Here is a 25886-nt window from a genome sequence, read left to right as displayed (position 1 = left end):
TAATCTAACCATTGGTTCAAGTCAATTTTAATTTAATGAATCTCTATTCATTGAATTAAATTAATTAAATGAGTCTAAGTCCAAATTAGATTCACTTAACACATGAACCAAATTGAGTCCAACTCAATTAGCTCAATTTGGATTACTCTTAATCCAATTTGGTTCATCACATGAACCTAATCCTTTAGGTTCATCAAATGAACATAATCTCCATCTAATTGCCCTATGTGTGTGACCCTATAGGTTCTTATAACATTGGCAATGCTCCTAAACCCATTTAGAAGCATAAGTAATGAGGGGTATCAAGCAACACATCATTACTACCCAAGTTATAAGAATGTTGAGATCCAACATCACCTTGTGACTACTAATTGTGACTCCTCACAATATATGACAAGTGTCCTTTTATCCTTAACATCTAGATTAATCAATGTGAGACATAGACCGTGTCATCCTCTAATCAATCTAAATCTTGAACTCCAAGTAGACTCACTCAATTAAATGAGCTCAATATCTCATATTGACTCATTTGTGCATGGCCATGCACTTCGTGGTCTCACTCTATCAAGAATATCAATGTCACTCCCGTCATATAGGAGGGATGTATCCCATCTACATCACTCACATTCCTCTGCATAATTTGTTACATACCCAGTAATCGCCTTTATAGTCCACCCAGTTACGGGTGACGTTTGACGAAGCCAAAGTACGTAACTCCTTATGTAGGGAACCATGGTGACTTTAGGTCCAAGGACTAATAGTCATACTAATAGCCATATGAGAAAGTATATGACACTCATATAACAATCCATGATACTTTCTCATGGCGGGTCATTCAGTATACATTCTCCAATGCATACACATGTGTCAACTTGATATCTCCATATCCATGACTTATGAGATCAAGTCATCGAGTTGATCTACATGCTAGTCTCGTCGCATTAACATTGTTCCTGAATGTTAATACTTGACTAGGAATGATTAAGAGTAGTGTTCCCTATATCATCTCACTATCGATTCAACCAATCGATTGATATAGGTAAGAACCTTCTACTCAATGACGCTATTATACTTAGTTATTTGACACCAATACAAGTAAGTATAATAACAAAAAACAAATGCTTTTATTTATATACAAGAATATGATACAACGAGTCCATACAATAATTATCAAATGATTGGCTCTAGGGCTCTAACTAACAAGTAGTGTGGGTACACTATGTTTGCCCACATCCATGACTTACTCCTACCCAGCCTTATAATTTAGTGGGATAATCATTTAATTAAAAATCTAATTAAGTGAATCTATTTTATGATGCTTATTTCTATATTTATTATTATTGTAGATTACCATGTCTGTAAATACGTTAAATATGATATCACTGCGATCAGTCCTTGAGAAGGACAAGGTCAATGGAGCTAATTTCCTAAACTGATACCAAAATTTGAGAATTATCCTCAAGCAAGAAAGGAAACTATATATCCTAGAGCAGTCTATTCCTAAACCACCTGCTTCTAATGCCTCTCGTGATGATAAAGATGCTTATAAAAAGCATCAAGATAATTCATTAGATGTATCATACATTATGCTTGCCACCATAAACTCTAAAATTCATAAACAACACGAGAATATGGATGCATATGATATGGTTGAACATTTAAAATGACTATATCAAGAGCAGGCAAGGTATGAGAGGTTTAAGGTATCAAAAGTCTTATTTCAATACAAGATGGTAGAAGGGAACTCATGTTCTTAAGATAATTGGTTATGTTGAAACCTAGATAGGTTGGGCTTCCCATTAGACCAAGAGTTGGCCACTGACTTAATTTAGCAATCATTGCCTGAAAGCTATAGTCAATTTATCATGAATTACAATATGAATAAAATTGACAAATTATTACCTAAGATGTTAAGAATATTATGAATTGCTGAACTAAATCTTAATAAGACCAAGCCCAATACCATATTGATGGTACAAAAGGGCAAAGGAAAACACAAGTCCAAAGCTAAGGGTAAGACTCAAACCAAAGGCAAGGCAAAATCTTTTGCATTGAAACCTAAAGGTGGGGTGGCTATAAAAGGAACCTGCTTTCACTATGATCAGATCAGACATTAGAAGAGGAACTATAAAGGATACTAAGAGAAATTGAAGAAGAAAAAGGAAAGTGAGACTTTTGCCTCAGGTATTTATGTTATAGAAATCAATTATCTATATCTTCATCATGGGTATTAGATACCGGATGTGCTTCTCATATTTATACTAATGTGCAGGATCTAAGAAAGAATTGATCATTGAAAAAGGGAAAAGTGAATCTATGAGTTGCTGCTATAGCTGCAGGATCTTATTTTTTATCTTTGCCTACTGAGCAAAGTAAATCTATTACGTGCCTGCTTTAACTAGAAACCTAGTTTCTATTTCTTATTTGGACAAGAAAGGTTTTTCATTTATAATAAATAATAAATATTATTCTATTTATTTCAGTGATATATTTTATTGTAGTGCACAATTATGGCCTCATCCATAGCTGTCCTCCATATGTCGCTGACCCTAGCCGCTGCCAACGGGTCATTTCGTCGCGTCTATCTTGCTTCCTTTTTCGCTGCACCTCTGGTCCTCAAATAGCATCACGCCATGCAAAGATACGATCTGCGATAAAAATAAAGTTTTACATTTATCAATCATATATTCCATAAGGGAATGCACATGTAATCTAGATCGAATAGAATATAAAACAACAATAATAATAATACGGCAACCGACTATATTTAATTATTACAATCATGCACACACAACAACCTCGACATGCACGAGAGTTCAAATCACACACAAGCACACAAAAGCCATAATAGTTGGATATAGGATGCCTGCAACCACAGAGTTAATCTATCTAGCACATCCTACTATTATCCGACCTAAACTTATGTTTGAGCAGTGCATAATTTAATCGAAAACCAAACACACAGAGGCAGAAAACTAGCTCTGATACTATTTGTTGGGTGCTACTCGGAATACCATTCTGTTTTCCCTGTACAAAAATTTGTACAAGCACAGAACGTTTCCTAGCAACTCATGTGCTCTTCAGAAGTTAAACTTGGATTGGAAATGGAACTTAACATTTTTACTCCAAGTTCGTTCTTCAAAGTTAAACTTGGATTGGAAATGAAACTTAACATTTTTACTCCAAGTGCAACCCTTGTGTTCTTCGGAAGTTAAACCATATTACAGAAGTTGATTAAATATTTATTGAAGTCTAATAAGTGTTAATAGATGTAAAAAGTCTAATAAGAACTTAGCAAACAAAAAGACCAAGTAGATCAAGATTGATTAGACACTTGATAGTGAAAAAGTTCAACAAGTGTTGGAAAAGAAAGTCTTGTAAGACCTAATTGCACGCTAGAGGGGGTGAATAACATTTACAATTTTACGAGGTGATAGATTAAAGATAAATTCTAAACTAGAACAATATGTAGTGGAAATTAAACTTAGAGCAAGTAAGAACAAATCCTAAATTACTTGAACAAGATGTGTAACAAAACCACCAATCGCTTAAGCAAACTTAACATACAATGAAAAAGAAAAACTTAGCACAATAAGCATGGAAAATCAATAGAGAATTTAACATAATAAGCATGCAAGATTGAGAGAGATTTTAACACAATAAGCATGCAAGATTGATAAAATAAGTTAACACAATAGGCATGCAAGATTGATAAAGAAGTTAACACAATAGACATGTAAAATTAAGATGTTAATTAAAGACTAATACATAGGTTAAAAAATGATTTTTATTAACAATATTCTCCTTCCAAGAAAGTTTCGAGAGGTGGAGAGGCCCTTAAAATGAATCTAGAAAGGGAAAGCACAATTTAATATATAATAATATGGCAACCAAAAGAAACACAATTACAATTCACAAGTTGCCAATCAAAGTTGAAGCTCATGAGTGCAACACATCAACAAAGGAGAACACGAGGAGCACAAAGACAATATTTGAAAATTTGAATTCATAAATAAGTGCCTTGAGCCTCCCTTTATATATCCAAAGTCGATGCTGATATGACACTACTCCAATCAACTGGAATTGCTCTGGTTGATAGGACCTTCCCGACTTGGCTATAAACTCTATTACCATTGATAATGTCATTCGTGGTCTCTGGTCGATTGGACTCCCTCTGATCACCTAGAGCTTGGTAATCACCGATCTTGATTGACTCCTCCTGATCATTGGATTCTTGTCATCTACGACCATCTGGAAGCTATCTGAGGTCGCTCGGACTCTAAGATGCCCTGTTCCTTGCTCTAGTTGTTTGGAATCTCCCAACTCAATTAGTCAAGGTTTATCCCCAATCAGTTACCCTTACTTCCTTCTGGTATCTTAGAATTGTCGAAAAATGATTCCCTACAAAAGTGGCACATAATGAGAATGATAGAAATATTAACATTAAGCTTACATACCTTAGCTAGATGTTCGTCTCCCAGCTGACCCATCTAGACATAGTTATCAAGCACTCACTCCCAGCTGACTTGCTTGAACTTGCTGCCAAGACCTCAGCTCCTAGCTAATTTGCTTGGACTTGTTACATCTAGTTCCCAACTAGGTTTGCCTAGTTTCCAACTGGGTTTATCTATTTCCCAACTAGGTCTTTTACCATCTAGCCTTGCTTGTTCTCAACCATGCCTTCCACTACCTAGCTCCATTAGGACTTTGTGTTGTTTGATTTTGAATCAAGACTTCCCATGCCTAGTCTCACTAGGACTTGTGTTGTCTGGTTCCCAATCAATACTTCCCATGCCTAGTCCCACTAGAACTTGGGTTGTCTGGTTCCCAGTCAATACTTCCACTGCCTAGTCCCAGTAGGTTTTTGCTTTGTTCCCAACCTAGAATTTTCCACTTGTTAAGTTACCTACACCTACACACTTGACACAACTTTGTTAGATCACTAATAGGCTAACTTTAAACTTAGTCATGAATCAAAATATATATTCGATATGTTGCTCCTAGCACCAACAAGTCTGGATGTTAGGCAAGTGATGAAAGTTCATTTATGGAGGATAAGGATGGATGATTCCTAATAAGTCAAGAATGACTAGCCGATAAGCAGGTGACTACTTAGGACATGATTACATCAATAATCTTCCTTTTTAATGTTTGGAAATCCATTTAAAATAGGATAATACAAAATTTAAAATAATGTAATGGGGCCTAAATCTAGGATCTAATTAAACTCCCCCTAGAGTTACAAAAAATTCCAACTTTTTATTAGAGAATATTAACATTTTCCAAACCTTTTCTCATATTCCTCTAATTTTAACTAGAGAATGTTAGTGCAATTGGCCCATGGTCAAGGTTGATCGTGGTGTAGATTGAGAATTCAATATTTGAGCAATATATTTGTACATGTTTCATGATTGAAGATGTTATGTCAAATAGGTCAAGATTGATCATATAATTGATAGTAAATGCATCTAAATAGGTTAAGATTGACTAGACATTTAATATTGATTGAAGTCTAATATATATATTAATAGACGTGAAAATTCCAATATGGGCTTGGCAAGGGAAAAGATGAAGGACTATGTAGGTCTTGAAGGATTAGATGCTTGACAGTGAGGAAATTCTAATAGGCTTAGGAGGACTAGATGTTAGTCAAGTGATGGAAGTCTAAGCATGTAATGGAATATTGGATACTTTACAATAATGAATCATAGGTAGGTCAAGGGTGACTGAATATTATGCAAGGTTGAAGTCCCCAAGCACTGAAATCTAGGCATTAGAAGTCATAGCAGATTAAGAGTAACCTAAAGCTAGACAAGTGAAAGTTTTTGAAGGTCAAGTCTGACTAAATATTAGGTAATGGATGAAGTCCTAAAGACAAGGAGTCTTTAGATAAGAAAAGTCTTGGTATGTTGAGATCAACTAAATACTAAGCAATGATGATGCCATGGCAAGTCAAGGTTAACTTATACTAGGTAAATGAGGAAGTCTCAGATACATGAGTGTTGATGGAAATCATGATCTAAGTGGTTTAATATGATCGTAGATTTTGATGTTTAAACAAATGATTTGAGCTAGTTAGTATCATGTGTATTTGATATGTGTTTTTTAGTGTGCAAGGACTTTAAAGAATACACATGAAACTTGGAGAGCTAATTGGCTTGATATGACTAGGTATATTTAGTGGCTTGGAAGTCCAAAGAACTAAGAGAAGAATGATATGAAACATTCAAGGGATCGCATGCCGAAGAACGTTGAGGTAGTGCTAGAGTAGCTCTAAAGCATTAACCTAGCGTAATCAAGTTAACAACTTGATGGCTGGAAATTTATAAAGATTGATGAAGGTTACATGAGGTAGACCGAGGGATCACTAGACGAGGAGTATCGAGGTAGCATCCGAGAGCTTAGGAGCCATTGGTGAAAACTATGTCAGCATGACATGAAAGATGATGTGTGGAGGAGCCAAGGGCTCAGGAGCATTCAAGGGACATATGGCCTAATGGTAGATGATTGAGGGCGAAATTAAACTATAAAGTGTAAGACTTTGGTTAGCTAAATATTAAGTGGCATGTATCCATGAGGATGAGGATAAAACTCAACATTGGTGGACTTGATTTTAGAAATGGTCTTAGTCAGGGGTCAATAATCAATTGTTAATGGACAACAATTGACTAAAAACTGGGAATCCAACATTCTAAATGGATTTGAGGTATAAGGGTTGATAATAGTCGACTGGTATAGAATTTAGCGGAATGATGTTGGAGTCGATTGATAGACTAAAACTCCAAAGTTATGATAAACTTGGGTATATAGTTTAGAGCAATTAACTTCTATGGATTTTAGTCAACCGGAGGAACAACTAATTGAAGCAGTAGAGTGGGTCCGAGGAGTCAACAAACAAAATGATTCTATTGAGTTAATAGGATAGTAAACTGACGAAATTAGTTAAGTAATGGTAAGTGATTAGTTGATTATTTACATATGTGAAAAGTAGAAAGGAGTCATTGCTATGTGATGATGGTTTAATCACGAGGACTAATCCACTAATGGTGATAAACTAGTAGACTGTTAGGCAACAAGTACATATGTAACAAGAATTTGAAAGCTATGAGGAATGATTGAGAATTAGAGTTGATTAAATCCTATTAGAAGTCTTATATTGCATGTGCTTTTCCTCTTTTGCAATCCTTTATAATTTTGAACTTGTAAGAGATTTCTCTGTCCTTCATTGTTGGAAAAAAAGAGAAAAGATATTAGCTTCTGAAAAATGATCCTTTAAAGGATCAAAGGCTATGTAGTTTGAGTTTGAGTGCTGCCAAACTATGTTATACAAATATGTTAGTGATCAATAAACCCTTAAATTGCTTTAAGGAATCTAATAAGTTGAAAGATTAAAAGCCTTCAACCCTAAAACTTTTGGTAAATTTATCTTTTCTCTAGCCTTTCATTTTTATATAGGGAGAGGTGAAATTGATTTGTATTCTAAGTTAAATCTCAGTTACGGCCAAAATTATCAAGCTTGTGAAATCCCTTGTTTAGTGTCTGATAGATGTTAACTTCAATTTTATAGAAGTTGTATGAATGGGTGGATAAGTGAGTGACACATAAAATGCATTACCCACAAAAAAATTTACTCATATCAATATTTTTCATTGTATTTGCACTTATTGGAGCAAAATATAATAATTCTCATTTAAGATGGTCCGGTATCACGACCCTCCAATTAAATACAAATAGATAAATTACTGGGAACATTTTACCCTAATATAGTGATTCGTTGTATAGGAAGGTTAGGTAATTGTATTTGCACTTATGTGCATATACTTTGTAAGACTTTGGTCTATCACAATAACTATATGTCACATACACACATGATAATATTTAATTAGAGTTATATATTTTAAGCGAGAGTTATGACAACCTACTACTAGTTTTACTTTTTGTATCTTACAAAATACTCGTTCATAGTAAGATTATAATGTTTTCAGTAAACCAATTAGATAAAATAAAATGTCCTATAATGTACATAGCAGAAGATATATATCTTTAGAGATTTAAAATTCAACTATTTATAGTCCCTGGCTTGACACAACGATAAGGTGTTATGGAGATATTCAAGAGCACCATGGTTTGATCCTTTTTTGAAGCATATGCTAATGTTGAATTTGGTGGAAAATTTGGATTGGTAGCCTTGGCCCAAAGTATCCACAAGCGAAAAAAGACTTGGAGTTTATCTTTAGAGGCAGGATACTCAATTCGTCGTTGGACGACTTTATAAGGACGACAAAGGCTGTGGAGGTTAGTTGTCGGTGCATTATCGTGAGTATTTCGCATGTACCTGATGGATGAATCAAGGGAGGATTGCTCACCTCCAAAAATAATCAGGCGAAGCCTAGTTAGGACACCAGGTTATTAAAAAAAAGTTCAATTTTTTTCCCATATAGTGGTTGGATCATCTCTAATCATAAAACTCATTTTGGTACATTTTCAATACCAATTTAATATCATTTGAGTATCAAATATTTTTTTCAGCTCCAACCAATACACATCATTTATTACATAAAAGAAATATTTCTTAAAATATTTTATTTTTTCATCTTATAATTTATTATTCAACCTACATATTAATTCGTTAAATATTTTTATTGTGATAATAATTATTATTATTACAATTAATGATTTTATAGTATATAATAACTAATTTATATGATGTTATATTTTTAGTAAAAAATAAAATGAGTACACTCCTTCTTAATTTTAGTAGAAATAATTTAATAGAGATACTAATATTTAAAGATAATACACAACTATAAATAATTAAGGAGAAAATAAAGAAAAAAGGAAAATCGGTGCTTCACCATTTTGGTTGGACTGTTGCATCAAAATAGTGCAAATTTAAAGAACATGGTTAGCATGCATTTGGTGTCCCTTTACACTAAAAGGGATACGATTGGACAAGATTGGAGTTGCTCTTAAGGGATTAAATTTGGTGGAGTTCGTAGGAGTATGTAGGGGAAAGTATTACATTTGGTAAAATTGGGCGTCCGTGTAGGTCCGAAGGATTTAGTGCAGGTGTTTTTGGAAATTTATGGTCAGAGATTTAGGATTTAGGGTTTTAATAGTTTTATTAAATTGCAACGAAATGTTCGAATTCATGTCCCGCTCGCCAGTTAAAACCCTTGCTAGGCTTTAGGGCTTAGCGGCTACTCCATTCTCCTCCTCGGACAGCTTAACGAGAGGTGATCGGCAAAGCGAAGCGAAACCATGGAGTTCCGGGGTCTCCCACAAGCGCCGTCTGCACCCGTCTCATTCCATGTTGCCTCGCTCCTCGAGAGCTTCTCTGTCATCCCCTCCGCCGCTGCCCCGGCCATCCTCGACTGCATCCTCGCATCCTCTTCCCTCTCTTCTTCCGCCCTCTTCTCCTCTCTACTCGAAGCCTTCCCCGCAGTCGTACAAGTAAGGGAAATTAATCATAAAAAGCAACTTTTTTCCCGTTCGAATCATTGATATTGTTAACTATCTTTCATATTACTTCAGCCTCGTCAATCGAATTACATCTTATCCTACATGACTTCCCTTTGCCATCTTATTGGAAAAACCGGTAAGTTCAAAAAATGCTTCTCTATCTGATTTTATTTTATTTTATTTTTGTTTTTACATGAAAAGGCCACATTCTTTTTAGATTCTCAATATGATTCAATGAGCCGGTTTATATGGAGAGTTTTTCTACCGCTACTCAAAGCAAGTCCAGATGAGTCCGAGCTGCTCAGCCAGGTACTTGAGTCTTTATATCTGATGCAATTATACCTCTTAATAACCTCTATCTCATCTCCTGATCGTTTCAGATGGATGTCTTATTCTGCGATGTTGTTTCCAAATTCCAACCTTGGGAACTTATGGGAGTGACACTTGTACCATTTTGTCTTAGGTCACTAAGACTTTCTCTAGGCATATATGAAAGTGAAGATTTAGCAACTTATCAATGGAAGATTGACAACATTGATCAGGATTATGACAGCATTCCACTAGGTGCTTTGCCATTGCAAAGTGGTTGCCGTGTCCTGAAATCACTACTACTATCTGCAATGAGATGCAAGGAGATGCTTGTCTTAGGGCAAAGCTCTTCTGAGGAAGAAGACATTTTGGTTTGCTTTATCAATAATCTTACATGGGATTTGTCAAGGTTGGTACTTGGGGTGCATATGCAGAATTCGGAGCATCATTCTTATGCTGTTAGAATACTCCTTCCAGTGATAATTAGGTGTCTCAATGAGCTATCTCCTGTCACTGTTTGGGTGCAAGGCTCACTTTGTAGACTTTCAAGGTGAGGCTATCGTTTCTCTATTCTAGAACTTTTAGGAGTGTACTTCAGTTGTTTCACTTTTGTAGCATGCTATGATATATTGACACAATTGGATCAAGTTTTCAGGGTCAGTTTCTCAAAAGAATTGTGGCATTGCTGCTCAACTCTGTTTGGTCTTGGACATCTTGAACGGCTGGATGCATTTAGCATACTTTCTATATATTTTTCTATAATTTTTGATAATGACAAATTTGATAACCAATCAACTGAAAACACTAAATTGTTTGATGCAATAGAACGGAAGGAATTTTGGGAGGAAATCCGCAAGGGATTGGTAATTATTGGCTTATTTTGTCATGTTGTGTGTGAAGCCATCATCCTTTGCTGGCACTATATGTTTCTTATTTTTTTTTTTTTTTTTTTTTTTTGTTTTTTTCACTTGGCAGGTTGATAATGATTCCTCTATGAGGAAACAAGCATTATATATTCTAAAAATAATGTTAAAGCACTATTCCTTGCTTGAAATCCATGATGATGGATGTTTCTCTGGTGATTCAAGAATGAGACTAGAGGATGATAAAAACAATTTGGATGATATTGCAATGAGTGTTGGTGAAACTAAAAGAGAAAGATGGGCCGATAGAGAGGCTAGATCCTTAGGTGTAGGCGAAGTGTACCATACAATGGATCAGTTGTTGAATAGTTATGGGAGGTGGAAGGTCTTCATTCTCCTATATGAAATGCTTGAAGAGTACGGCACACATTTAGTTGAGGCAGCTTGGAGCCACCAAGTATCTTTCTCTCTAGTCATTGCTATTTCTTCCTTCACCTTTCTAGTTATAGTGCATATTTCATAAGTTGATGAGTTTTACAATGCATTACTGACCAGATGGTTTAATATAAAATATGGCAGCTCTTAAATCTTTGTATGCTTTGAATCATGCAGTTAATAATCCAATTCATGCACTGAATTTCTCCAGTTATCCATGCTTCTTCTCTTGTTTCATTAGTCAAACAGTCAAACAGTCAAACACTTGCTTCTTTTGTTTTGGTTTATTATAAAGAAGTTATAAAATAAGCCACAGTTCTCAGTGGATAATTGTGAGAATTGTAAAATATATTTTCACAATGCACTTTCAAGACGTGTTGCTTATTTACTTCAAAAAGTTATCCTTCTTGAAGTGCTTTCTTTTGCAACCTTGTGAATTTTGTGCCAACAGTATAATATACAGATTAATCTTATGGATCTTAGCTCCTATTCTGCATGGATGCATACATTGTTCTGTTTGGCGCTTTCAAGTTTAATCTCTTGTTCCCTTCAGGTGTCTTTGTTATTTCAGTCCAGTTTACCTGATAGCTCCTCACTTTCTTGTGAATCTTATATATCTCAAATGGAAAATCCAGAAGCAAGATTTACTTGGCTAGCAATATTGTGGGAGCGTGGTTTTTCTCATGAAAATCCGCAAGGTTCTTTCCCCCCCTCTTCAGCTTCATTGTGTAACTTGATTTATACAATTTAGCCACTAAAGTTGATATGCTGTTAACCTTGACTTCATATATTCAAATTTTCAGTGCGATGCTTGATTTTGGCTTCATTCTTGTGCATGGATTGGGGGAATCTTGGGAACTGCATACATTTAATTCCAAAAGCATTTGTACTTGGATCTCTCACTCGAGCTCTGAATGATGTATCACACCATAATGATTTTGGTTAGTTTTTCTAGTGGAATTATTTCAATAAAGTAGAGATGTGATCCACTCATAAGGTATCCTAAAGTTATTCAGTATACATTATATCATTGCTACAGTAATTGTTTTATTTTTATACCATTACTTCTGCATGACACTAATTGGTAATGTATGCATGTTCAAGTTTTCTGTGCATCCTGAATTTATTAGTTAAGCTAAATGCAAATACATTTTACCTACCCAGCAAAGGTTAAACAGACTTGGCAGATTTTATGTAATTGAGTCATTACATAACACATATCTGGTATGCAAACACACGTGGGGTTCACATATAACATTATATACCACAAATGGTATAAGTTTACACCCGATTGAGATACAACCGAATACTACAAGGATAACTAGCTGATGCAACACGAGATGGATCCATGTATGCCTTAGTAGGTGATCTCACAGGGTTCCAAACCTCAACCAAGAGAAATTATAAACCATGATATTTGTACCGTGATTGAATAAATAAAACAATAAGGTGAGGGCCTTTCTATAAGCTTTACAATAACCTAGTCTCACTAAGACTAGTAAAATAAACCAAGTGTATTGGAAATTATAATCTAGAAGTCAATTAAAAATATATTTTCAACCAAGTAAAGATAATTAAAACTAAATTTGGATCCTATATTGGTTTAATTTTAACATCGTCTATTTTTATTTGCATGATTCTTTTCCATCAAGAAGAACTTGACTCTTGAGGAGTTGAAGTAGAATTGTCTTCACATGTCAACCAACACTGTCTCATTGTAATCTTCATCTGAGGTCATCCCTTTCACTGAACAAAAAATCACTACAAATTCGAACAAGGACATTTTGTCTGTTTAATAGTTGAGGCACATAATTTCTCTTAGATCACACTTGTATATAGTTCTTTCATCTGTGAAGATTAAATTTGTCTTTGGCAATTTGACAAGTTTTTCTCCACATTTCACGATTGTACAAATGTTTGGAAGAGCTTTGTGCACTGATATCTACTATCTAGCATAAGTGTCAATAGAATATTTTTAGATGGTACTTTTAAAGTATTAACTTTGTTTTCATCTTTATTCAATAATTTATCGAATTAAGTTCTATATGTCACAAATGTAAGTTCTATATTTCTCATGACTTGGAGCATTGCTATAATTTTAAAGAAATTGATTAAAAATTTCACAAATGTGAGGTGATGTATTTTGAGTCAGGGACTCAGGATGCTTGTTAGACTTTGATTCAATATTAATTGAATGGTCTAATATGCAAACATCCTTTTTGTAAATTCAGCTGCAAGTAGCTCATCAACATGTTCATTTTAGAGTTTTCAATATTGTTCTTGGGAAGATGAGCTTGTCAATTTGATTTCAAGATGCTCACATATGAGATTTACATCTCTTATATAATAATGGTGTTATTTCTCACATCTTTGTTGATGAAATTTAACTATAGTTGTTGATTTTACTTTTTGATATCATTAGTGCTTTTTTCTTAATTATTTTGTGCATATAAAATGACATGTACCATACTACCATCTAGCAAGGCTTAAAATATCATTTCATATTGTTTTTTTTGGTTCGGCTTCATCGTGACATGATTTGTCATCCATTAAAGCGTGTGAGATGAATTTAGATAACTTTTACTCTTTAATTCTCTTCCACTTAGTTTCTTTAGTTCTAAAATAATAATATAACAATTAGAGTTAATTGAATTAAAATTTTTTAGTATCATGCATTGTCAATACTTGACATGCTTCGATATCTGATATAACATGCGGAGCTAAATTCAAATGAGTCTTACTCATTTAATCTTTTTTTCACTTAGATTTTTACTTCTAAAAAGATAAGAGGATATCAATTTGATAGTTGAATTAAAAATATTTATAATTTTCTTTTTATTAAATATTCATCCAAATGAATTTAGATATGTCTGTTTTTTGCAAACTTGCTTGTTTAGTTTTAAGACTAAGACGGTAGGAATTAAATAATTAATTGAATTATTTTTTTAAAAATAAATTAAAAAAATAATAATCAATAGTTGCATTTATCTAGATTCCTCTCAACATACTTCAATGTGTATTAAAGTGTGTCGATGGATGCTGTGTGTTGATTATAATAATTTGCGAGTAACAGGGTTTGCACTAGAGTGCATATCTCGCATTGATTTTTTAATTTATTAGAATAGTGCCTTTCATGCCATTTGACATGACTCAAGATTTCAAACCATGTGCTTTGGTAATTGCTAAATGTTTAAATAAAGCTGTGGCATATAAAATTTTGTATGATGTTGCTTGTTTGAAAGTGATTCTTCTAGCAGTTTTTACATTTATCTTTAATGTAAAACTTATTTCTATCTTTTTTGTAGGTGTCAAAGGAGTTTACACTTCAAAAACAATTGAACGCGCTTCAAAATTCTATTGTGAATTTTCTCGTAATTTGACATTCAGGTGAATATTTCTCTTCAATTTTCTTGAAATTTTTTGACATTCTTGGTAGAGATAAGTGTTGTGGGCTATTTGGTGTCAAATCAATGACTGATTTTACTTTGATGTTTTTTGGATTTTGGTTGTAATGATTGGATAAATTACTTCTTTACCAATTTGTCCATGCAGGAGGATGATAGGTTCATTTGGAGTGAACTTCATTTTGAACTTTGATTTAATATAGCTAACTGTATTTGAAATTGATTTTGAAAATTTAGTCCCAAATTGAAAGTTGTGCAGGATGAGGGAGATAAATGATGAGTTGATGGTTAAGCATTTCAATAGTGATTGGGCCTTTCAATTTGAAGCGGTAGTTCTATTATTTATTTTTCAACTGATTGGTTATTGAAGGAGTTGTAGTTCTAGGTTGGTGAGGTGTTTTAATTGAAAAGGAACAATCGGGGTGGTGTAGCTAATGTCAGATTGCACCTGATTATGTTGTTGATTATGTATGATTTTATGATGTGAACTGTACCTTTAAGCCATATGAGGAGGTGGTGTGGTCTAATGGGGGCGTAAATAACCAACTATTTGACTCAAGTTGTTTTTTGTCAATGACCGGATGTAGTTTGATCTCTTGAATTTGTTTGGGAATTATAAGAAGCATCAATGTACTTATGCTACTAGAATCATATTTGCTTGCTTGAGCTGGTATAGGTACAAGGTTTAAAATCTTGACTTGTGTTAAGGTTTCTGTCCTAGACCGGAATGATACAATTTCGGTATTTTTTATTTATATATAGTAATTATTAAATAAATATATCATTGTGTATAATTTAAAAATAAGTTGTATATTGATTTTATATAAGTTCTCCATTAGAAAAAATAATTAAATATAGTTTTCTTTAAATAAAATTGATCTATTAATAACTCGAATTAAAATTGATACATCATAATATAATATGTTATCTTACTAATACCAAAAGAAGTGACATTAATTAGATGGAAGATTGGTTTTTGTAACATTTTACTTAGGTCAACTCTATAGTTTTCCAACGCCCAAATTAAATAATCATAATTATATAAATTAATACAAAGATACTATTTTCTATATAATAATTATATAAATTAACTATTTATTTAATTAATTAATTATTAATTTAAATAATATATATTTAAAATAGTAAAAAAATATCAGAATATCAATTAAACATGAAAACAGTAAAAAAAATATCAGAATATAAATTTGATTTATTAGAATTTTTTAGAATTTTTAAATAGTAAAAAAATCAGAATATCAATTAATAAAATTTATTAATTTTTTAAAATTTTAAATATATTTTTTATATATTTTATTGGGATAATTTAATTAGGGTTTATGAAATTCTCTTTGAAATATCACACTTGGGAATTGTTTGAATTAATTAAATCAATTTTAAATTTCTTCAGAACAAGAGGCATTGCGCGTCGCGGGACATTGCCGACGGAACCGGAGGCGTCCTGCAACACCTTCGGTGCCGCCAGAAGCATCCTACGACGCCTTCGGCTCATGTGATGCCTCCGGGAGATTGGGATACCTTCGACTCACCTAGCGCGCATGACACACATGAAATTGTCACGTGTATGGTGCCAGTTTCGTTCCCGTGTTGGAATGATAAAAATTATCTGTGCCACTTGGCAGGAACGATATTTTAATCACTGTACAGGTAAAGCACCAGGAGCATACATGATAGGAAATTCAGTGGGACTTCAAAATGTGCATGTATAAACAAGTACTAAATATGCGTCATGTCTCCTCTTTATTGTTCTTATCTTGCAGAATCATGTGTCTGCGTGGTTGTAGGCTTTTTATTAAGGTTGATTTGTAAGTTTAAATATAATTTTTTTTTTGAGTAAACTAGGTGTCCGAATTTCATTTGACTAATACTGGAAGTAGACGACCTCCCTTGGTTCACCTACTCAGTAAGTCCAGAGCCTAGCTTATGTAGACTCAGAAGTCGACTTCTATGATATTCATCTCATTTGAGATTCAAACCCAATTCCTCTTGTTGTTTCTATAAGTGCTTTACCAATGCACCACACTCGTGAGTGGCAGTATAGCAGTTATTGTTCGTACTTTGAGAAATTAGCTTGCAAGGGTGAATAGCTATTAACCTACAATTAAAACTTTTTACTCTTGCTAATGCCTTAGCATAGTCATATAAAACAATGCTATGCAACGTAAATAAAATCATAAATGCTTCAATCCATACCAACTGCTAATAAGATATACAACAACAAGCTTTACAACAAGAGCTTAAAGGATTAGGCTAAGAATATAAGAGATATGACCTAATGAATTATACGATTTAAATTTCCTCTAAATACACTTTTTGGTTCTCCTTTTATCACCTTAATTTTCTTCATCCTCACTATTCTTTTGTTCTACCGTGAGCTCAGTCGATGTTTTCTCAATCACTTTTATTTACATTCTGCCAATGACTACCTTAATTGATTGGATTCCATCATCCATCTACTGATCTCCTGTGGACCCTAAGTCATTTGATCGTTGCAACTTAAGTGTGTCACAATTATTTTTGGCTTTTTCCTTGAGTTATCAATTGATTGGATTCCAACATTAGTCAATTGGATTTCAACATAGTCGACTGAATTGAATCCGTTGATTGCCCAATTGACTAGGTTCTAAATAGAAATATTCTTGGCGAGCCACCAAACTTGAGTCCGCAGTCAGGTGACTGACAGTTGACTATGCTCCGAATAAAAAATATTTTGATTGCGAGCCACTCAGCTTAAGTCAACTTCTTAATCAACTCAATCACTATTGATTGACTAGAACTAGCTCTAGTCGACTAGAGCCTTGATTATGATCATCCTAGTGATTAAATCTTCTCCTAAGTTGAGATGTACCCTCTCTCGAGGATACACGTTTCTTTCTTAATTCTCATAATTCACGCAGGAGCTTACCTTCTTCTGCAGCTTGACTTCGCAAATTAAATTGTTTTCTATTAGATTACTCGTCTCTTGAATGCATCGGGTCCATGACTTGCGCTATATGCCATCCTTCATACTTTACCTTTGTATTTTGCCTTCTTCAAACTGTTGTCAACACTGCACCTTGATACTTCTCATCCTATGGTTGTTTGGATTCCCATACCATTCTTCTCTGATCTCTAGTGGATCTTGAGCCATCAAGCCAACTAACTTTGCTGCACTAAATCAAACTCTAGGGGCTGCTGCAACACCGCCTCAATACTTTTCATCCTACGGTTTCTCGGATGCCTCATGCAACCTTCTTTGAACTATATCGAACCTCCAAACCATTGAGTGTGTTGCCTTGGCTGCATCATCTACGCTTGATCTTGTCTAGTCACAAGCTCCATAAGCTCCATGTAAGTCATGCTAAGTTTTTGCACAATTTAACATACATATCAAACATGTATGGAAACACGTACACAAGTTTTAACTTAAACCGTTTGTCTAAACATCAAATCCAAGGCCAAGTCCGACCACTTAGTACACAATTGCATCAATAACTATCTCTTATTGGATGAGAGGGAGCTCAGTGTCCATATCTATCTTATCCATAGATAATAGTTTGTAAAATAATGCTACGACTCATCCTTGATTATGATAGTTGTAAGCTAATGTATACATTGTATGTTGCTGTTGCCTACTGAGAGTTTAATGGCAGGATGACAATTATGCAGCCAACTCCAAATAGTTGGGATTCTAGGTTTCTCTGTTGTATTTTTATATTATCAATAATTATTGAGTTCAAGAAAGGCAATAATAGCTGCAAGCATCAGTTTCTTTCTAGAGTTCTGTTGTTGCTAATGGTTTCTATCTTACATTTGAAGTTTTCCTGTCACTTTGAATTTGAAATTTTAAACTTTTATGTTTTATCTGGATTTACATTTGTTAATCCTGATATTTATAATATTTTATTACAGTGAGAGTGCAGCATTTATCTCAAGTTTGGCATTGGTTGCTACATCTAACTCATTTGGAAGAGCTGGATTAATGGCTCTTGCCTCCTGTATTGCTTCAGCAGCCTGTTGCTGTGACACACATCCTGCAAACAAAGAATGTTCAGCTACAGAACAAGTAAAATCTACTGAAGAAAGATGTTTGCCCTTTGATGCTGCTGAATTGTTAGATGCTCTAGGAATTGTTATTGAGAGAAGTAAACAACATTTCAATCCAAACTATCGTAGAAGAGGTATGGTTTACATGCCTTTCTATCAGATGTATTTGTTTTATGCAGAAGTAATTAGTATTTAGATAGTCTGACTTCTTTGTAATCCAGTGTGCGAGGATGTTCTAAATGCTGCATCATCCCTGACAAATGTCATGGATATTGAATTTGATCTGCTTCTGCATTTTATTGCAAAAGTTCCTCGGGAGTTTACTGATAATGGTACTATTTCCTACTATCTGCAAATTGGATGCATTGGTTGTCTTTAATTCTTAAAATTCAAAAAGCACCAAAGTTGATGTTGCATAAGAATCACATTGATGCTCTATTTTCCATTATTATCAAAGGGGTGTCTCTTTTTCCCAACTTATTAAAGATACACCTAATTTGTTGTTAGTCATCAATATACTCTTCTTAAACCAGTTTGGACTAATAGCGGTTCAATAAAACCCATAAACCATTATCTTTAACCTTCAAGATCATATCCTCCTTATCCTTCTCTGCCCCATTAGACCTCTTCATGACCAAGGTTTGAAATATCATTCCTATTTGGGATATCAATCCTTGGCTAGAATGATAGTGTCGATGTTGTGCAAGACATATCGACATGAATACAAAGACTTCTCTTACTTGGAGAAAACCCTAATTCTTTGGCATGAGGACGAGGCCAAAGACATGCTCTTTTGCAGGAGACATGCTGAGGTATGGGAGGTCTAGTGGAAGAAGGAAAAAAACGTTTATGGTTTTGTGGGTATGGTGGGTTTGGGGAGGCTTCACAGAAAAAGGAAAAAGCTTGGACAAGTTTAGGGAGGCCTAAACTTTTCTTACTTGGAGAGGACCTAACTTGTTGAAATGAGAATGATGAAGACATGCTCTCTTCTGGAAGAAGAACACATGCATGGTTCAATAACACCTAATAGATGAAGCAAGAAGTCATATAGCGGCCTTATGGGTATGGTGGGTGCAAGGAGGGCTCATGGGAGAAGGAAAAAGCTTTGTTAGTGGTTTGGGAAGGGTCACAGAAGACTTCTCTTACCTCGACAAAGCCCTAACTTGTCAAAAAATGACCAATACAAAGACATACTCTTTTACGAAAGAAAAAGATAAGCTTGGGGCAAGGAAGGCCTTGCGTAAGTAATAATAAACTATATGTGATCTCATGGGTTTGCTAGGATTGAGGAGGCCTTGCAGAAGAAAAAGATTTCCTAGTGCTTGGAGAAAACCCTAACTCACTGAAGAAGAAGAGGAAGCTTACTTGGAAGAGGTATCACTATTGCAGAAAAAGTTTATTGTGAGCTGTGACTCGCCTCGACATGTCCCTCACATGGCCTTATGTTGTTGGAGAAAGTGGAAGACTGTGGAAGGCATGCCTAACATTGCAGTCCTTTCTTTTCAGTCCTCATGAAAGATGCTTGCGACAAAGGATGAGCTTATGAATCACCTTCTTGTCATTATTTTACTCTGTAAAATTTATCTGTCTAGATTATATTTTGTTCTTAATTTTTATTTGTTGTGTCAATGGGCCTTCTATTATTTGCATCCTATTATAGTGATTTTGTTCACATCATTATATAAGTGTAGATTTTTTCTTCGCGCTCAATTTTGTCTCATCTTGCAGGATCTTTAAGAGTGATTGTGCAGAAATGGCTTCTGAAATGTAACAATTCCAGGATGTATGTTCTGGAGAATCTTATTGACTTTCCTATGAGCTTTATTGTGCAGATGCAGTTGTCTGAATCTTCAACAAGTTTTGATGATGAAGATGTTGAATCATGGGGAAGAGAGGCCCAAAGGTGGGCAAGGGTTCTTTTCCTTGTTCTCACAGAGGCAAAACATCTGGAAGCAATATTCATGGTTTGAAACATTTTTATTTAGTTCACCTGTATTCTGGTTTCTTCTATGCACCATTCCTCTAAGATTTCTCTTTATTAATAAGCATCTTTAATTTTCAATTGAAGATCTTATCTATATTGTACATTCAATTGTCTTTGTTTTTTGCTTTTTTTTTCCTGTGCAGAGCAGTTGGTTTTGGTTAAGCTATGATTTATTTACCATAATGTCAAAGCTTAACCTACTAGAAAATCATCTAATTTATATTTTTTTATAGTCAAATACTCTTCAAATGAAATTTAGGATAATCAAGTATAGAAAGGAAGCTGTCAAGTCTATAGTGATGCATATATAAATACAAATTTAGCATAAGGTTCATTAAATATGTGAATGTGTAAAAATGAATTAATATATCACGACTAAGTGTATAGGATGAACAAGAACACAACTCAACATAAGGAATAATGAATGAATATTATAGGTATCATCCGCTTGATTGGCATAACACACTACTAAGCTCACATTTTATCCAATGACAGATTTATCTTAGTTAAGTGCTTAAAGGAGCCTAAATCAACATCCATTAAAAATATAAGGTCAGTACATGCTCAAGATATGAGTGGCACATGGAGAGTCTTTGCACTCTCTTGATGTGTTGTACCACAAATTCACCATGATCCTATTCGGAAAGTGAACCTTGACATGTTATGTTTGACAACTTAGATAACAAAAAGGCACCACCACAAAATACAAACTGCTAATATTGATAAGCCACTTTACAAGGATGCAGGGCAAACTGAGGGCTCAAGCATGCTCATAACAAGTCATATACAAGAACATGTAACAATAAGAAATTTTATGCTATTATGTAGGCTTTTGTATCTCAAAGCGCTAAAATGTCTTTTGAGGTCTAAAAGAACTTTGGGATTATACTCTTAAGCCCACCTATGCTTACTTAAAGGGAAAGATAGAGTTTAAGCATAACATAACTTTTGTAGTCCTTTTACCGGACTATATAGAATGTCTAATAACATTTCAAACGCAAAAATTGCTTATTCTTTATTAATATTTTTTCTTTCCTTGTTTAATTCCTTGAAACCTATTCATACTGGATGTCATGTAAAATCAATTTTTTTTTCTTTTTATTATCTGAAATTTCTAATTGACTCGAGGATTTATCTTTTGGTGTTTGGTGCTTGCTGGGTGGTGCATAATTGTATTTGGATTACTGTAAATTGATGTCAATTTTCTTGGCCTTGATTTCCAAAGTAGATGTATGTATTCGAATCGAATTGTTAGAAAAATTTAGGCATTGGTCATATTGAAAATGTTGTATTAGTGAAACAGGAGTTTGTAAGAAAAAGAATCAAAAGAAAATAAAATAATTTCATGTATGAGATAACAAATGATTTTCAATCATCTTAAGGATGCAGATAATGTTTCCACATTTTTTATAACAAGAAAGAGATGACTGTGGTACAGTCTAGCTGGTGATGGACACTAACAATGAAAAGGTTGAACAGTAAATATTGAGCTTGCAAAAAATCTAGAGGGGTGGTGTGGCTTTAGCAATTTAACCTAGGATTCAAGTTACGATCACAGTAAATCTTGAGCTTGCAAAAAATCTAGAGGGGTGGTGTGGCTTTAGCAATTTAAGCTAGGATTCAAGTTACGATCAACAAGAAGTTATGTAGATTGGTTGAGTTTTCAAACATTAATATAGTCTGATCAAATTATCATTTATTCCATCCATTTTACTCTCAACTTGACCAATCTGAACCAGTTTCATTTATTTCCTAGTGGTATTTTACTCTTTTTTAGCCAATGTTTATCTCTCTAATTTTTAGATGTCCTTGTTGGACATCATGAGATAGTTGATTTCTCGAGAAAAATCATACTCACTTTTGTTGATACTGTTGGGGCAATTTGCTAGGTCAAGGTTGACCAGTTTGACTAAGCTTGTTGAGTCAAGCTTGAGTCGGGATTTGAGTTTTGATGTTTGACAATATAAAGAGATTGCTGGAGACTTGTTGACCAGTTTGACTAGGTCAAGTTTGACCAGTTTGACTAAGCTTGTTGACAGGAGACTTGACTGGAAAAATTCTAACTGGATGTTAGGCATTTGAGAAAGTCTTGTTGAGGAGCCAGACAACGGAAAAGTCCTAGTGAGGAGCTAGGCAGGAGAAAGTCCTGGTGAGGAGCCAGGCAATTGGAAAGTCCAAGTGTGATCTTGGCAAAGGACAAAGTCCTGGTGAGGAGCCAGGCAACGGGAAAGTCCTAGTGAGGAGCTAGGCAGGAGAAAGAGCTAGGCAGGAGAAAGTCCTGGTGAGGAGCCAGACAATTAGAAAGTCCAAGTGTGATCTTGGTAAAAGGTGTAAGTCCAAGCATGTGGTCTTGGCAAGGTAAGTCCTGGTATGACTTGGCAAGGAAGACCCGACAACTAGGATGAGATCGAAGGAAGCTCCTGAAGGCAAGACGTGAAGGATGGGGAGATATCTGAGGGACGCAAGGCTGATAGAGGAGGCTAGAAGGCTAGTTTGAGGTTGGTCGGGCGTGAGGAGCTAGACAATTGGAAAGTCCAAGTGTGATCTTGGTAAAAAGGTGTAAGTCCAAGCATGTGGTCTTGGCAAGGTAAGTCCTGATATGACTTGGCAAGGAAGACCCGACAACTAGGATGAGACCGAAGGAAGCTCCTGAAGACAAGGCGTGAAGGATGGGGAGATATTCGAGGGACGCAAGGCTGATGGAGGAGGCTAGAAGGCTAGTTTGAGGTTGGTCGGGTGTGGCCAAATGCTAGGCATGGTGATCCAACAGGTCACGGTTGACCGGAAGTTGGGTTTGGGACTTTGGACTTGAGTTTGAGTCAAGTCTAGGCTGGTCAATCGATCGGGTGATTGATTGAACCAGGGTCCAATCGATCGACTGATCAATTGGAGTGTGCTGCGATTGTGGGAAGGTCCAATCGATCGGTTAATCGATTGGGATGTGGAATCGCGAGCACAGAGGCTTTCCCAATCGATCGGGCGATCGATTAGGAGCTGCCAATCGATCGGTTGATCGATTGGGCAACAGAAGCTCTCACGCGGATGCGAGAGCACAGAAAGGTTCTGAATCGATCGGGCGATCAATTCAGGAAGTCCTAATCGATCGGTCGATCAATTGGGAAGTGATCGTTGCGCAGGATGCAGGTGATGGACGGCTGCGATGGAGCAGTGCTGACGTGGCAATCGATTGGGGATGAATTCAATCGAGTGGGAGCATTGTTTAAAGCCTGGGCGGAGCGTTTTCTTCGCCAGATTTTTGCGATCTTCTCCTACGATTTCTCTGCGATTTTCAGCGACTTTCTCCGATCTTCACCGCCAATTCTTGAAGGCTCTTGGGAGTGTTCTCTCAAGGTTCAAGAGGCAACAACAAGCAACAAGTAAGCAAGAAGAAGTAGTGTTTTCATTTGTATCTTGTACTCTCTTCTTGTATTTTTGTTTGTGTTGTTGTGTGAGTCTGTACGAGGCTTTTCCGTCTCCGACTGCGATCGAGGAGTGTTTCATTAGTGGAGATAGCGTCGTGTGTGGATCCTTGGATTAGTCACCTCATCTTGAGGTGGATACCAAGTAAATCCGTGTGTTAGCGTTGTAGTGTGTTTGTATTTTATTTTCCGCTGCATATCAAGACGAAGCAAGCACAAGTGCGCGACGAAACGCTATTCACCCCTCCTCTAGCGGGCACAAAGGTCCCAATAGATACTAATAGACTTTGGGCAATGTATTCATCGATTTTGTTGGTGCAATCGACCTCCAGGGTTTTGATGTTTAATAGATATGTTTAATGGAATTTGGTCAAGGTTGACCAGATGAGTGACAAGTGGGTGAGTACTCTACCGAGTGACTAGTAAGTCCAAGCAGGCCAAAGTGACTTGATGCTTGGCAAGAGAAAAACCCTAGGTACATAGGGGAGGTAACTCTAGGTAAAGAGGAAAACCCTAGGGGAGGTAATCCTATGTACTTAGGGGAGGTAATCCTATGTACTTAGGGGAGGCAACCCTAGGTAAAGGTGAAAACCCTAGGGGAGGTAACCCTACGTCTTGATGAGTGAAGCTAGGTGATGAAAACTTTAGGGAGAGGTAATCTTAGATAACGAGAAGTCTTAAAGGAGTGAATTCTGCGCGGTCGACTGGACCAATAGATCTTGGTAAACCTAAGTTTAGTTTTATCATAGTATTTTACATTATTATTATTGCTGTTGGCTAATTTAGTATTACAAGAAAAGTCTTAGTGGATCAGACAATCAGACATTGAGCAGAGAAAGTCCAAACAGGTTTAGAGGACCAAATATTTGATAGGTAGGTTGAAATAAGCAATTGGAATAGAGCGACGGAAAGGTCGTGTTCCGAGAAGGGACAAACCTTAGGTCGCTGATCCAACTGAAAAAATCGGGAGGTTTCTAAGTTGAGATTAAGACAGGTCTCATGCAGCATTATACTGTTGTGCTAACTTTGTGTTGCAGAAATATTTTTTATATTGTGGAACTAACTCTGTTTTGCAGAATCTGAAGGGATCGGTTGACCGAACATGAGGAACCTAGTTGATGTGGCAGGGTTCAAATCGTGCAGAGCAAAGTTGGAAGTTAGGCGGATTGGTTGACCGAACTTAGGGATCGGTCGATCGAACTCAGGGATCGGTCGACCGAACTTAATTTGGTGGCGGATTCGATCTCGGCAAAAGTTGGAAAATAGAGGGATCGGTTGACCGATAAAGGTGATTCGACCAAACATTAAATGAAATTAATGATGCGAAGATCGGATCTCGGTGAAGAAGGAAGGGCGCGTGATCAATCGACGATAGGGAGATCGGTCGACCGAAAGGATCAGTCGACCGAAGGCTTTTTCGGTCGATCGAACGCAACTTATAAAAAGACCTTGTGATTAGAGTCGACAACAACAACTTTTGTGCAACCTTCTGATCTTTGTTTTCTCTGATCGTGCTGTTATTGCTCTATGATTCAATTCTATGTGCAAGCTACGACGCTAAAGAGCTCCGACGATCTTCATCTTAAATCTTATTTGTTGATACATTTACTTTTAGCGTGCATACCTTCTTGTAAACTTCATTGTACTAATTACCTCTTTTCCGAAGATTTCGAAAAAAGAAATTTTAGTGGATTATCCAATGGTGCGATCGTCCGACATAGGCTCCGAACCAAGTAACCAACTGTGTCTATTGCATTGCTTTTGCTGTCTTATTCCATTGCTTATTCTGATTTATTTTACGATAAAAGAAAAGATTTTTAACGGACGATATTCACCCTCCAATTGTCTTTCTTGATCCTTCAGATTTTGGGAACCATGGTCTTGTCTTCTATAGTTTACCTACTTTTGATTTTTCTTTTTTTTTTGCAATTCTTGTTTTTTTTGGATTGAAGCTGTGGATATTCCA

General features: G+C 35.6%; 1 protein-coding gene across 3 annotated transcripts in view; it reads left to right on the top strand.

Moving 5' to 3' along the window:
* Positions 1-8975: 8975 nt before the first annotated feature.
* The window catches only part of LOC121969803, a 108621-nt gene continuing 91710 nt past the window's right edge, over positions 8976-25886 (top strand). The window contains exons 1-12 of one of the 3 annotated variants that reach the window (XR_006108660.1): positions 8976-9453; positions 9535-9598; positions 9680-9771; positions 9843-10321; positions 10427-10634; positions 10747-11091; positions 11623-11767; positions 11873-12010; positions 14375-14456; positions 18383-18651; positions 18739-18849; positions 20246-20481. Coding sequence is in view for 2 of the 3 variants with exons in the window: in XM_042520058.1 (XP_042375992.1) it covers positions 9262-9453; positions 9535-9598; positions 9680-9771; positions 9843-10321; positions 10427-10634; positions 10747-11091; positions 11623-11767; positions 11873-12010; positions 14375-14456; positions 18383-18651; positions 18739-18849; positions 20246-20481 (2361 nt within the window). In the remaining variant the exon portion in view is untranslated. Of the gene's footprint in view, positions 9454-9534; positions 9599-9679; positions 9772-9842; positions 10322-10426; positions 10635-10746; positions 11092-11157; positions 11768-11872; positions 12011-14374; positions 14457-18382; positions 18652-18738; positions 18850-20245; positions 20482-25886 lie in introns of those variants that run through there. The other 2 variants (XM_042520058.1, XM_042520059.1) reach the window with 2 other exon arrangements.

This window comes from Zingiber officinale, chromosome 4A (genome assembly GCF_018446385.1).
Source record: "Zingiber officinale cultivar Zhangliang chromosome 4A, Zo_v1.1, whole genome shotgun sequence".
Taxonomy (NCBI): Eukaryota; Viridiplantae; Streptophyta; class Magnoliopsida; order Zingiberales; family Zingiberaceae; genus Zingiber; species Zingiber officinale.
Note: the sequence above shows the minus strand (reverse complement) of the source record. Positions and strands in the feature narration are given on the sequence as shown.